This window comes from Actinia tenebrosa, unplaced genomic scaffold (genome assembly GCF_029948245.1).
Source record: "Actinia tenebrosa isolate PJP-AT-01 unplaced genomic scaffold, QUT_ActTen_1.0 PGA_scaffold5__44_contigs__length_20552954, whole genome shotgun sequence".
NCBI classification, from domain to species: domain Eukaryota; kingdom Metazoa; phylum Cnidaria; class Anthozoa; order Actiniaria; family Actiniidae; genus Actinia; species Actinia tenebrosa.
In genome coordinates, this window is record NW_028292582.1 from 8,897,954 (window position 1) to 8,913,404 (window position 15,451).

The following is a 15,451-nucleotide window of genomic DNA, read 5'->3' on the forward strand; positions in this document are numbered from 1 at the left end:
CATCGCCATCTTTATCATCATCATCATCATCATCGCCATTTTTATCATCATCATCATCATCATCATTAACATCATCATCATCATCGCCATTTTTATCATCATCATCAAATATAGCCAATGAAGATGGACGCTAAATCGTAAAGCTTGGATAACTTTAATTAATTTTAACACGCTTCATCTAAAAATTGAAGAAACGTCTCTATTAAGCTATGACACGCAACCAACAAGAATAGATTAATACTTACAAGGTTATTAATTTCCGTAATCCTTTGAATGAATCAGGTGTGATTTTCTCAATACGATTCCCGTAAAACATTCTGAGAAACAAGTTAATGCTAGTATCATTAGCTGAAGTATTGGATAATGGGAGTAGAGCTGCTTGTTGGAAAAAGAAGCACCTAAAAAATCACCGATCCCGATATGTTTGTGAACAAAATGACAAGGAGGCATAGATCGTTTTCAAAAAGTCCTCTTCATAGTTCCCTGCGCCAGCTTAAAAGGTAAACACTTTGGACAATTATTCACATGTCTCTATCATTGCAAGCTCACCGTTCGTGTGAAGGGAACTATTAGTCAAATACCGCTGTGTTCCTTGATTATAGACTCATTTACTCAGGGTAAGCCCCATTTCAGTCCCTATATATTTACAAATACCAACGGTTAAGTAAAGACAACTTCTCAAAAATACAAAAAACACTTTGAAATTCCACGGACCTTGACTGGAACACATATCGATATTAAAGATACCAACATTATCCCCGATATTTTTACTTGTTCCCTTTTCCGGTTTACTAGTTTTGACAAAACTGTTTATGACATTTCATAGCGTCATCGTCCAAAAGAAAAGCAACTCAATATACGACTTTCAAAAATGGCCGCCAAACTCGGCTGGGACTAGGGACAATTGAGGGGAAACGAGGTAAGTAAGGCCTCATTAGTAAACAAAGTCTACTGAGTACGATATTTTGTGTCAAAGTCATTCACCCTTACTTCAAAAGACGCTTAAAAGAACTTGAATCGGTGAGATGAATGACTTTGACACAAAATATCGTACTGAGTAGACTTTGTTTACTAATGAGGCCTTACTTACCTTGCTAAGGAGGAAGAAGGACCCTCTCCCCAAAAAAAGAAATTATACAAATTATAATAATATACAAATTATAATAATATACAAATTATAATAATATACAAATTATAATAATATACAAATTATAATAATATACAAATTATAATAATATACAAATTATAATAATATACAAATTATAATAATATACAAATTATAATAATATACAAATTATAATAAAAATAATGAAAATAAATAAATAATAATGTTGACAAAACTTCTTGTAGCTCACTTACAGCATTCTTAGTAAACCTCTGCTATTGTTAAAGACTCCAGTTAACTCCGTGAGGTAGTTATAATCTAAGAATCTAGAAATAAAATACCAGTAAAAATATTTGACCAAATATATTATAAATGTTTTGCTTTTTAACCAAAAAGTTATGAAAATTATAGAGTGCACGTTATATATCCGTGAAACATTTGCTAGCCAAGTAGCACTTAAAAGTATTTAGGTATTTAGTTGTAAAATAGCTAAGAATTCACTCAGGCATGAATCAATGAAACAAATGAAGACAAGTAGAAATATTTGCTTTTTCTTCCTAATCTTCTGCTCCAGTGGTATCCAACTATTTTGTACGTACAAAATAAAAGAAAAATAGCTGCAATTAGACAATACATCTTTGATTTCGTTGCAAACTACGTCTTCTTGAGTTTTTAGTGCATTTTAAGCAGGAAAAATATTTAAAAACATTGCAGGTAAATGTAGAAATACTTGTTAAGTACTAGTAGCGTGGCCAAAATTAGTTCAAAACCTCTGGAACAATCTCCCTGATGCAATTAAGTACTCAAGTTCAGTACCAGAGTATAAATCTGCAGTAAAACACTACCTGTTCACCAGGAGTAACTGACTTTTTTTTTTTTTTTTTTTTTTTTTTGATTTTTTCCACAAACTTGATATCCGTCAGGTCCTTTTGTAAAAAGCATCGAGACGTTGTATAATGAGTTTGTTAAGAACTTTATATTATTATTATTATCATTAGGCAAAAATGTTTTGACATAAAACACATGTTTTCTAATTAGGACTGCATCCTAAGTACGAGAGTATGTCATTGAGTTGATAGTTATGTGCTCAAATAAATCCTGTAAAATCACAGGGAGCCCAAGCAGTGTTCTTGAGGCCTACTTGAGCATTTTATAAAAAAAGTACTTCGAAGTGTAAAAAAAAAAAAAATCTTGATCTGGTCATTTTTCTCACGGGGAGAACTCACACTGCTAAACATACCTTTAATTGACCTCGGAAGACAACAAAACCTTCATATATCGGTAAGTTTACATCAAAATAAGTTTATTGACAACGATTTTTACAATTTGTACTTTTAGAAACATATTTGTTTAGGCCTCAAGAACACTGCTTGGCCTGCCTCTGGTAAAATTGTACAAGAAAGATCGGTGCTGTTAACTTACAAGTAAATAAGTGGCAGAGAAACACTAAAAGTTCCAGGGTGTATTTCTCGGATCTGATTTCCTGTTACATCCCTAAATACGAACAAAAAAAAAAAAAAAAAAGAGTAAAATTGCTCGTTTTTTAGCTACTTTGTTAAAGGCAATTAAAAAAATTGCATAAACTCAGCTCTTTTATTGCATTATTAGCGAGTTTTTGCATGAGTAGCAAGTGTAGCATGAGTGGCAAGTGTTGCACGGGTGTTGCATAAGTGGCAAGTGTTGCATGAGTGGCAAGTGTTGCATGGATGTTGCATGGGTGGCAAGTGTTGCATGGGTGGCAAGTGTAGCATAAGTGGCAAGTGTTGCATGGGTGTTGCATGGGTGGCAAGTGTTGCATGGCTAGCAAGTGCTGCATGGGTGTTGCATGCATGGGTGGCAAGTGTTGCATAAGTGGCAAGTGTTGCATGAGTGGCAAGTGTGGCATGGGTGGCAAGTGTTGCATGGGTGTTGCATGGGTGGCAAGTGTGGCATGGGTGTCAAGTGTGGCATGGGTGTCAAGTGTCGCATGGGTGGCAAGTGTCACATGGGTGTCAATTGTTGCATAAGGTGTCAAGAGTCGCATGGGTGTCAAGTGTTACATGGGTTTTAAGTGTCACATGGGTGGCAAGTGTCGCATGGGTGTCAATTGTTGCATAAGGTGTCAAGTGTTGCATGGGTGTCAAGTGTCACACGGGTGTCAAGGGTAGCATGGGTGTCAAGTGTTGCATGGTGATGTAAATTGTGGCATGAGTGTTCAGTGGAATCAAATGAAACAGTTTGACAAGTATTTGATGGGGGAGCAAGTGTGACAAGATTTGTATATGAAGAGCTTACAGATATGTTAGTTTATTGAGGCCTGTAAATGACTCTTTAGTAAGAACCTTCAATTTGTTGTCCTTTAGGTGCCTTTCAGAGAAAAGAAATACATACTGCTATCAAGATCACGAAGCAAACAGTAACATAATCTCTCACACACTAACACGAATCACCTGGCTGCTTCTTCTTAAACAAAAAAAGTTTTAAAAACATTGTCCTTGGCTTACCTTATTTGCATACGATTGACTTACAGGTTTTTAAGCATGCGAAGTCCTTTGAACCAACTGGAGGTTAAGGTTTCAATTAGGTTGCCAGACAAAGATCTTGCAAAAGAAAAAAACACATTTAGACCAATTTAGCTTTGGTGCAATTTTTTCACGCGTCCATTTCCTAGAGTATTATTTCTGTGTTTATCGGGTGCACATGAGAAGACACAATTCAAACAAAAATCCTATTCTTAAGAGAATGACACGCGGTCTGAAATGAGTTAAACATTTCACCCAAGCTATTAATGAATCATAGTTTTATTAACATATTGAAAGATAATTTTTTATAACTTAAAGTAGTACTGCTTTTAAAGCAGAGGCACTTTTAAGTCAAGGTTTACTTACAGACTTCTTATAGTGCTAGTACCGTTGAAAACACCAGGTCTAAGTTTGGTTAGATTATTGTTGTCTAGTGTTCTGGAAATATTTTCAAAAAAGGTTCAAAAGTTTGAATATATACTTTTTTAATTAAATAATAATAATAACAATGCTAATGCTAATAATAATGATGATGATGATAATAATAATGATGATGATAATAATAATAATAATAACAATAATGATTATAGTGAAGATGATGATGATGAGTGATGATGATGATAAGTGATAATGATGAAGATGATAGTGATCATGATGATCATGATAAAGGTGATGGTGATGATGATGATAATACTGATGAAAACAATAAATACCCCCTCTTCTAAAATATATTAGCTTATACCAACTTGTGTATTTCCTAAGAACGCGCGCGCTCATTGGTTAATTGGAGGTGAATATTGTACGATATTCACCTCTGAATCTCGGAATATTGAGTGCAACAACAAAATGGCATCTGCCGGCAATCGTTTTGCTACAATTTCCAATGAGGAATTTGAAAAAAAAGAAAATAAATGCCATATTCCTATCAATACTAAAAAGGCAACGAAGTATGGCCTAAAAGTTTTGCTAAAAGTTTTGCTAAAAGTTTTGCTAAAAGTTTTGCTAAAAGTTTTGCTAAAAGTTTTGCTAAAAGTTTTGCTAAAAGTTTTGCTAAAAGTTTTGCTAAAAGTTTTGCTAAAAGTTTTGCGTGAATTTGTCACGCAAACTAAAAGTTTCTATTGTTTGTTTTTATTGAATTATTGTATATAAAAATAAGTTACTCTGTGCACAAGTTGGTATATGCTAAAACAAGCCTCAGGCTCAGTGAATATGGAGAATATTTACCTCGCCGCTCGAAGACTCGCGTCTCGGTAAATATTCCCCGATGTTCGCTTCGCCTTCGGCGAATTACTCACAAGGTCACCCCATAGTGATCCAGACCAGCAAAGGCCCCTTGTTTGATGTCTTCGATATTTGAGCCTGAAAGGTCCCTATAGAATTTGAATTGCGAATGCTTTTAATTGCGATAAATAAAAATGTACTAAACGTATTTCAAAAGAGGTCATCGGAGGGAATGGCAAACGGCTAACGGTGATTGGATGACCAAAAAGAACTATGGTTACGCTTATTACGTATGCAGAATTTCGAATAACAAGATGGATGCACCATAGTGAACATTTGTTTCTGCCATCTAAGAGATATTCATAAAGAATATAATATAGATATTTATTAATAGACGTTTGCGTTAGCTTGAACTCACATATAACCAGGGGGACTTATGATTGGAGCCGTATGATATTTGTATTAGCAGACTAGCCAGCTGAGCGGTGAATTTTGTTTCAGCCAATCACAGCGCGTTTAGCTGTTTTGCCACCTGTCCTCTTTCCCAGGCTACTACCCAATTTTTGCGTATTTTTCTGTTTTCTTTTGATTACGATATGATATTTATATACGTGCCTACAAGAAGCAGAAATATGGAAAGGAAAAATGAAAATAATTTCACTTTACCGCCATTTTTGCTTCGTTCTTTCAACCTCCAAAAATGCTTAGGACCGGTCATTTTGTATACTCATGCTTTGCGCGCCGCGTTCACTGCTCAGCTGGAGATTTGCGGTATTCCACTTTCTCATACTCATTAATTATTCATGAGGAAAGGAGCCAATCCCATTGTTGTATTTGGACCACGTGATGCTACTGGAAACTAAGAGAAGATTCTGTAGTAACTTGAACAAAATTAATTTTGTTCCAGCTACTCCAAGTCGAATAATTAATGAGCATGAGAAGTCATTTCAAAGCCTCCAATATCGGACTGGACGGGATTTCAAGTCCGCGCAATTAGTTCCAAATAATTGCTTGGACCTGAAATTCCGTCCAGTCCTCATTGTCGGCTTTGAAATATTACTTAACAGACATCGAATAAAATAACTTGATGACTTACAATTCACGTAGATTTGTTAATCCTCTGAATGAATTGGGTCCAAGAACTTTGATATTATTTCCATTCATAAGTCTAAAACATATGGTGAAAGATAGAATACATCTTATTGACTAATAAACTTAGAAACTTGGTGATCTACATTACAGGGACCTTTACTGGAAACAATATTCTCCACCCAACTCGAATATTTGGATTCTAGGCGTAACCTGTTAACAAAACTTACAAAGTTATCAATTCAGTCAGTTCCTTGAACGTGTCAGGCTGAAGTGCTTTTATGCTATTATTGAAAAGGTACCTAAGAATTGAAAAGGAATCATTCGATATAATGTATTTGTTGGTTCTTCTCGTCTATTAACTCTCCCTCCGTCCTTCCCTGGTTGGGCTGGTTGGGCTGGTTGGGTTGGTTGGGTTGGTTGGTTGGTTGGGATTGGTTGGGTTGGTTGGGTTGGTTGGGTTGGTTGGGTTGTTGGGTTGGTTGGGTTGTTGGGGTTGGTTGGAGTTGGTTGGGTTGGTTGGGGTTGGTTGGTTGGTTGGGTTGGTTGGGTTGGTTGGTGGGTTGGGTTGTTGGGTTGGGTTGGTGGTTGGGTGGTTGGGGTTGGGTGTGGGTTGGTTGGGTTGGCTTGGGTTGGTTGGGTTGGTTGGTTGGTTGGGTTGGTTGGGTTGGTTGGGTTGGTTGGGTTGGTTTGGTTGGGTTGGTTGGGTTGGTTGGGTTGGTTGGTTGGGTTGGTTGGGTTGGTTGGGTTGGTTGGGTTGGTTGGGGGTTGGTTGGGTTGGTTGGGTTGGTTGGGTTGGTTGGGGTTGGGTTGGTTGGTTGGTTGGGTTGGTTGGGGTTGGTTGGGTTGGTTGGGTTGGTTGGGTTGGTTGGGTTGGTTGGGTTGGGGTTGGTTGGGTTGGTTGGGTTGGTTGGGTTGGTTGGTTGGGTTGGTTGGGTTGGTTGGGTTGGTTGGGTTGGGTTGGGTTGGTTGGGTTGGTTGGGTTGGGTTGGTTGGGTTGGTTGGGTTGGTTGGGTTGGTTGGGTTGGTTGGGTTGGTTGGGTTGGTTGGGGTTGGTTGGGTTGGTGGGTTGGTTGGGTTGGGTTGGTTGGGTGGTGGGTTCTGTTGGGTTTGGTGGGTTGGTTGGGTTGGGTTGGTTGGTTGGTTGGGTTGGGTGGTTGGTTGGGTTGGTTGGGTTGGTTGGTGTTGGTTGGGTTGGTTGGGTTGTTTGGTTGGGTTGGTTGGGTTGGTTGGGTTGGTTGGGTTGGTTGGGTTGGTTGGGTTGGTGGGGTTGGTTGGGTTGGTTGGGTTGGTTGGGTTGGTTGGGTTGGTTGGTTGGTTGGGTGGTGGGTTGGTTGGGTTGGTTGGGTTGGTTGGGTTGGTTGGGTTGGTTGGGTTGGTTGGGTTGGTTGGTGTTGGTTGGTTGGGTTGGTTGGGTTGGTTGGGTTGGTTGGTGGGTTGGTTGGTTGGGTGGTTGGGTTGGTTTGGTGGTTGGGTTGGTTGGGTTGGGTTGGTTGGGTTGGTGGGTGGTTGGGCTTGGGTTTGGTGGGTTGTTGGTTGGTTGGGTTGGTTGGGTGTTGGGTGGTTGGGTTGGTTGGGTTGGTTGGGTTGGTCGTTCGTTTGTTCGTTGATCGTTCGTTGGTCGTTCTTTGGTCGTTCGTTGGTCGTTCATTCATGCAGTCATATTAAAAAATAAAAAATAAAAAGAAGCTTTTGAACGGATGTAATAATGACAATGAGACTAGTAGGCAAACTGGGTCGACTTAGCATTGCAGTGCATTTTGAGGCTGCTTTGGGGGATATTCCGTCCCACAACGCACTGATTGTTGATTGCAAACTCGACCCAGTTTTTCAGTCAACCTCGGAATGGCTAATAGAACTAATAATAACAACTAACAATGATGTCAATGAAGATAAACCCTTGAATGCACCATTTTGTATAACCTCCGTTTGGCCATCTGAAATGGTTCTAAAAATAAAACGCAGGAGATCCAGTCAATAACAAAGTGATTGATGGATGGATGGATGCATGGATGCATGGATGCATGGATGCATGGATGAATGCATGGATGCATGGATGCATGGATGCATGGATGCATGGATGCATGGATGCATGGATGCATGGATGCATGGATGCATGGATGCATGGATGCATGGATGCATGGATGCATGGATGCATGGATGCATGGATGCATGGATGCATGGATGCATGGATGCATGGATGCATGGATGCATGGATGCATGGATGCATGGATGCATGGATGCATGGATGCATGGATGCATGGATGCATGGATGCATGGATGCATGGATGCATGGATGCATGGATGCATGGATGCATGGATGCATGGATGCATGGATGCATGGATGCATGGATGCATGGATGCATGGATGCATGGATGCATGGATGCATGGATGCATGGATGCATGGATGCATGGATGCATGGATAGATGGATAGATAGATAGTAGTCAATCTTTTGTTTACAAACTATACAATCACGACTTACAGGAGAAGAAGTTTGGACAATCCAACAAACACGTCACTTTCCAGGACTTTCAAAATATTTCCATTTAGGAACCTTTTAACGTTAAAAGTTTAGATTCAATGTAATGGTCCATTTACTTTATAGGAACTCAAAAATGACGTAAGAGTATGAGTGGGGCGGATCATCCAGGAATCGTAAAAGGGAATTGACGCGCGGGCCAATATACTTTTAACTATTATTACTTATTTATGTTTTCCCTTGGCTAAATATTAATAACTATTAAAATGGCACAAACAATGTCGATTTTCCTGCAGCTTGTTTACTGGGCAACAAACAACACACTACATATACGTGCGTATGGCTGTTAATATTTATGTATATACCATTTTTTAAATAAATTTTCCTTTTTATTTTTTGCCACCTTCTGTAATGGCAGCGAGACCCAGCTGTGATGCCCTAGAACTGTATTATTATTATTATTATTATTATTATTATTATTATTATTACTTGAATTAATATCAACATCGAAAATATCACTAGCAATAGCTTATTAACACATCTGAGATCATGGTCAATTCAAGTTTTCTTTTGATTTTAATTACTGGGATTGTTTGTTCGTTCTGTGGTCAAGACTTCGTCTCGTTGGGTCGTCATGCTTGGCGTTGTAAACAAAGAGTACAACAAGATGATCAGCCGCAACAACAAAATCATGGCCAGCAAACTCATTATAATAATTCATCGGCAACTGAAACCAGTGCTACTACGGTCAAGTGTTGTTGTGGGAAGGTTTGTAAAGGCAACCGTGGCTTGAAAATGCATCAGCGGAGTTGTAGAGTAATATCTGGATTGGATGACGAACTACGCGCTGATTTAACAAACACTGTACAACATGAAAATGATGAAGACGAGCAAGATCATAATAATCTCTTCATTAATTCTGATGAGGACATTTTTCCAAACATTAAAGTAGGAGTAAATCTTCCAAAATCAGATGATCAATGGTTAACGGCTAACGAATATTTCAAAACGGTCCTTCATTTAAATTCACCAATCACACTTGAGGATTTAAACTCATGTATCAAACTTTTAAATGACACTATATATGACTACTTTTCTGAAAATTTTGGTCATGCAAAGAAAGCCGTCAATGAAGAACTGATAAAAAAGTATAAAGACAAAACAACAAAAGAGTTGAAAAAAACTCTAAGAATTTTAAAACGTTCAAAGGCTGACCTTATTGAAATCAAATATGTATCCCGTTTATTGCGTGACCTTCTACAAAATAACAGCAAACAAGAACAAGATACCAGCAGCTTCATCGATCACGATAACCTTATCAACAAAAACTTCTGGGGCTATGTTAAAAAGATCTTCGAATCGAAAGAAACTATTCTTCCAACCTTTAGCATGACAAAATGTGTGGATTTCTTCAAAAAAACATTATCATCTGCTAACCCAACAAAGCTTTTCCATCTTCCAAACTGGATACCAGCCTTAAATAATCCTGTTACTCCTTTTAATCTTGATCCCCCAACATATGAACAAATTACACATGTCATAAGAAGGATGAAAACTTCTGGCAGTCCATGTCCTTTAGACCAACTCTCCATTATCTGCTTTAAAAGATGTCCCTACCTTCGCACTTATTTAGCTGAAATAATTCGCACAGTATGGTCATCTGGTTCAGTCCCCTCTGAATGGAAAAGAGCATGTACGATTCTAATTCATAAAAAAGGAGATTCTGGTGACCCTGCAAACTTCCGCCCTATTACTTTACAATCAATTCCATTGAAAGTCTTTACCTCATGTCTACGTAATTCTATTTTTAATTTTTTGGTTACCAATAATTTAATTGAACATGACATTCAAAAAGGATTTACACCTGGTCTATCGGGAACGCTAGAACACACATCCCAAATGGCTGACATTATCAACAAAGCTCGTACTAAACAACGGTCACTTGTAATAACCCTTCTTGACTTGAAAAATGCATTTGGCGAAGTCCATCACAATCTGATTCAATCAGTCCTTGACTATCATCACATCCCAGATCATATCAAACTGTTGATTAACAGTTTGTACACTGATTTTAAAACCTCAATAATTACTCAAGAATTTAGCACTCCTTTTATAGCTATTGGTCGCGGAGTTCTTCAAGGTTACTGTTTAAGTCCTCTACTTTTCAATTTATGCTTTAACACCTTTATACAGCATATAAAGTCAGAAAAGTACCGTCAATTCGGTTTTTCTTACAAGTTACTAAATCCACTCCACTGGTTTCAGTTCGCAGACGATGCTGCTGTTATCAGTTCTCAAGAGTCGGAAAATCAGCATCTTCTTAACCGATTTGCGATATGGTGTCAATGGGCAAGCATGATAATACGAGTTGATAAGTGTTGTACGTTTGGTATCAGGAAAAGCTGCACAAAGTCAATCCAGTACCTTCCTAAACTCCTCATAAATAGCGTTCTCGTCCCTCGTGTCAACATTGGAGAATCATTTCGATATTTAGGAAGATTCTTTGATTTTGACATGTCTAATGACCAACATCGATCTGAAGTGACCTCCACTGTAGGCTCCATGATGTCTGACATTGATATGAAACCACTTCATCCTAAAAATAAACTCCTGCTTTATGGTCGTTATGTTTTATCTAAAATATCCTGGCATTTAACTGTTGCTGACCTCGGAAAAACATGGATATCTGAAAATCTTGACCCCTTAGTAAATCAATATCTTCGCAGATGGCTAGAAATCCCCATATCTGGAACCTTAAGTAACACTTATCTACCACGAAATAAATTTGGTCTAAATATCATCCCACCTTCAGTCAAGTTCATTCAATGCCAAACCGTTACAAGAAAAGCCTTAAGATCATCTAAAAGCAGTGACATCAAATATCTTTGGAAGTCGTCCAGTAACAGCTCAATGATTCAATATGATGTTTTTCGATCAACTAAAGAAGTACTCAAGAGCTTTAGATCTACACAAGAGGAAAAACTAACACATCATCTGCTATCACAAGGATCATTTTTCACAAACATCATGAAATTTTCCCTGTCATCACTTCATTCAATCTGGTCTACCGCTCACGCTAATCTACCTAAGAACATTTTTAACTTTACCATTCGATATATCAACAACTCACTACCTACACGCACGAATCTAGCAAAATGGGGTTTGTCAGCTATTTCTGAGTGCTCCTATTGCGGTTCTTCAGAATCTCTTTGTCATGTTGTTGCTGGATGCCAATACTATCTACCACGTTTCACTTGGAGGCACGATTCCATCTTAAACTTCCTCGCTGCATCACTGCTATCTAAACTCGACAAATCTTCATTATATGCTGACATTGAAGGCTATACCAGCCCCTCGCTTATAACTGGAGATGCTCACCGTCCTGATCTTCTGATAAAAACACTAGACTGTCTTTTTATTCTGGAACTAACAGTTGGTTTTGAAACAAATTTGAAAAATAATGTTGATCGAAAATACAAAAAGTACAAAAATATTATAAGAAAATTAAGTAGTGTTTTTAAATCTGTTAAATTTGTAAATCTCTCGATTAGTTCTGTTGGAGTTTTCTCTGCGGAAAGCTCAACGTTTTTAGAAATGTTCGACCAGCTAGGATACGAGAAAAAGCATAAAATGTATATTATAAGAAAAATAATCAACATTGCCATCAGATCCACATATTTCATTTTTTGTAAACGAAACAAAGACTGGGAAAATCCTGATTTAATGAATTTTTAGTATCTTCATATCATTATATTTCTTACTATTATTGTTGTTTTTTTTCCCCCTCCATCTTCTAGTATGTATCCAAGTATATATCTTGAGCTATAAGCCTTTCGTTTCATGTAAAACTAAATTTATCTTTAATTCAAGTAGCCGATTGCAAATTACCTAGTTATTAGCGAGATTTGCAATTGTAAAACAAAAAGCATCACAATAAAGTTTTCATTATTATTGGCGTAATATATTCCCAATTCATACCATGTGTCATTCTCTCTAGAATAAGATTCTTTGTTTGAGTTGTATAGATATTCATGTGTCTTATCATGTGCTATCATTAAAGTGAGGATTTGTCCTCTTTACCTTAGACCGCTTGAGTGTAATGTTTCCCCATTTCAGACCACGTGTCATTCTCTCTAGAATAAGATTCTTTGTTTGAGTTGTATCCATTTTCATGTGTCTTCTCGTGTGCAACCGTTTAAAAAAGAAATGATACTCTAGGAAATAATATGTGGTCTGAGATGGGAAACATCAGGTTAAAGTGCAAATGAACCCTTCGACAATACTTGCAGTACTGATTCTACACGAAGTAAATAGTTGAATGGTAAAATATTTCTTGATTTGAGTGATGCGTCTCTAAGTTATGAGGGTTTATACTTCCAATATGCTAATAAGTGTTACGTCTATTAAGGTTTAATTAAATATACAAAATTGAACTGGTTTATAGAAACAGTATTTAAAAAGCATCATTAATTTACTCATGGTTTACATGAAAGCTATTTTAAATTTTTATTTTCAAAATGGCCAGCATTTAGTATTACTAGTTACAACAAAAACACTCAAATACCTTACCTGACGTCACCATCATTAACATATTGGAAGTATAAACCTTCATAACTTAGAGACGCATCACTCACATCAAGAAATATTTTACCATTCAACTATTTACTTTATGCAGGACCAGTACTGAAAGTATTGTCGAAGGGTTCATTTGCACTTTAAGTAAAATACTTTTTAGCTTCTCTTGTATACATCTCTTGCAGTACGTCGCAGCTCAAATTACAGAAAATAGCAACAGGTTTACAATTCTTAGGAGATTTAAACTTTGTTTAGCCCTCTAAATAGCCTTTTTTAAGTTACTAAAAATAGATATCGCAAAGCATTGCGGGATCGAAATGCGGACAAACATCGTAATAATAATTATAATAATAATAACAACTTTATTTAATGAGGGTGGCACTAAATAGTGTACTACACTAATAAACTTGTGGCCCTCAATATAAAACTACTAATATTTATAAATTTAAAAATAAAGGCTTGGAAAAGAAAAAGTATGTCAGTCTAAAAGCCATAGTTCGGCTTCCATGAGATGGAAGCAATGAGAATACAAAACATTGTTGCAGTAAATATATAGAGGATATTACACAGTGGCGCGAAGATGGGCCAGTGGGCCCCGTTTAGCACGGGCAATAAACTTCATATCTTCAAGCCAACGTGTTATTTTCTTTTTATTTTATAGACAAATCCAAAAAGAAAAACTACGCAGGTTAATCAAAACAGGTACCGGAAAACATCGCAAGTGACGTCATCGATATCGTCACTAGTGAAGATAGGAAAATATGTTACTCAGGTCCCGGATGTAGTTTGTACAAAATATACGAGTGGCGTATTTCCCAGTAAAACAATCTATATATCTGTCTATATAATAAAAGCGTGTCTGCTGGGCTTGGCTTGTCTGTATTTCAATCCCATGATGCGGAAATGTGTAATGCGTGGAAAACGGTATTGAGCTGCTGACGTTACATGCAAGGGGTCTATAAATTGAGGCAATATCTCGTGTTGAATTACTTACAAGGCTCTCAATGTACTTAGATCTTTAAATGTGCCAACACTGATATTTGTAATTTGGTTGTTTATAAGATTCCTGGAAAAAAAAATTGTTAACAATTACTGAGATAAAATTATGCTAAAAACCGTTAAAAAGATGTACAGAACACTCCAGTTTCGAGTTCTCTTTGCTCAGTCCATAGTTAATAGAGGGGAATGGTTAGGAAACCCTATTGTTATAGGTTATTGTTCACTTTTTTCAAGCGTGACCGTGCACAATCCTTTGTTTTACCATTGTTTTACCATTGTTGGCAATGGCTGAGTGAACAGACCAAAATCTTTCTTTTGGCTGCTAGTTCAAAATACTTAAAGATTTGTAAGAGATATTTGAATATTCCTTACAACAATCCCATACACGAAGTTTATGTTTACTTATTTTGCAATTTCGGATGAGCATAAATCAAACATTGTGCATGGTCAAGACCGGTTCAACATCAAAAGCGAACAAAGACCTATAACAATAGGTTTCCTAACCATTCCCCTCTATTAACTATGGTGAGACTGCTTTTGTCGAGTTTTTATTGTAGTGCATTGTGAGACTGCTTTAGCGGAATAAATAGACGCCATCTTGGATATATGTCCCCTAAAGCAGTACCCCAACCCACTGCAATGCCAGCTTGACCCAGTCTTTTTCCGTCGGAATGGCTAATTGTTTCATAAACCCTTCTAAAATTTCCCGTCCTAGTACGTTAGCTAAACTTACAAAGAAGAAAGCTCCGGCATGTTGACGAACACTCCAGGTCTGAGAATTTGGAGCCTGTTTCCGCTTAAATCTCTATTGACATTAAAATATGACAAAGAAATAATAAAGATCTTCAAAGCCATTTCTTTAATTATTAGCATATGGAAAGGTCAGAAACACTTTAATGGACCCCTTTAATTTGGGCGTAACATTTTCCTATTTCAGACCACGTGTCATTCTCTCGAGAATAAAATTCTGTTTAACTTGTATCCATATTCTACTTATTTGCAACCGTTAAAGAAAGAAATGATACTCTAGGGAAAGAGTTTTTCAGTATTGCGAAATTAAAGTGTTGCAAAATGTACAACCTTCAGAAATCACAAAATTAACACGTATTGTGAGAAATATTACTGATGCAATGAGTAATAATACAATATGTCCAACTCCAACTCAAACCCCATTTGCTTGATGCCCTAAAGTATTGGTTAAATACGAGATTACAAAAATTAACATAGCTTTCTCTTGGTACTCACAAGTTTCGTATGCGCTCAAGTCCATTAAATGAACCCGGTTCAATTTCAGTTAATTTGTTATTTTCCATCCATCTACGCAAAATTATGATCTATAATTATCTCATGACGTAAATTACTATTCTAAAAAAACAGTATTAGCCAACATTCTCGTTCCCAGATCCTCCTCATTCCTCCCTTGTCAGAGGCTCTGGGAAACCCTACGACCGGAAGCAAGGAATAATGCGACCACGTACT

The 15,451-nt window shown here is 37.2% G+C and overlaps 1 protein-coding gene across 1 annotated transcript; it reads right to left on the reverse strand.

Annotated features, from left to right (window-relative positions):
• Positions 1-241: 241 nt before the first annotated feature.
• On the reverse strand, positions 242-14,033 carry LOC116296446 (uncharacterized). Its single transcript, XM_089038039.1, has 11 exons — positions 13,968-14,033; positions 8,402-8,473; positions 7,793-7,864; positions 6,147-6,218; positions 5,924-5,995; positions 4,902-4,976; positions 3,973-4,044; positions 3,613-3,684; positions 2,528-2,599; positions 1,360-1,431; positions 242-317 (listed from the first exon to the last, which is right to left on the reverse strand). Exons 5-11 carry the CDS (start codon positions 5,989-5,991, stop codon positions 242-244), a joined length of 507 nt encoding a protein of 168 aa, XP_088894165.1. The 5' UTR covers positions 5,992-5,995; positions 6,147-6,218; positions 7,793-7,864; positions 8,402-8,473; positions 13,968-14,033.
• Positions 14,034-15,451: the final 1,418 nt, after the last annotated feature.

Bases quoted from the DNA above. Each gene is read 5' to 3' on its own strand.
- LOC116296446 (XM_089038039.1), bottom strand. From the start codon at position 5,991: ATGAATGGAAATAATATCAAAGTTCTTGGACCCAATTCATTCAGAGGA. The intron at 4,977-5,923 runs GTAAGTCATCAA...CAAATTCTATAG, and splicing joins TTAACAAATCTACGTGAATT to GGACCTTTCAGGCTCAAATA. The intron at 3,685-3,972 runs GTAAGTAAACCT...TTCTTTTGCAAG, and splicing joins ACTAGCACTATAAGAAGTCT to ATCTTTGTCTGGCAACCTAA.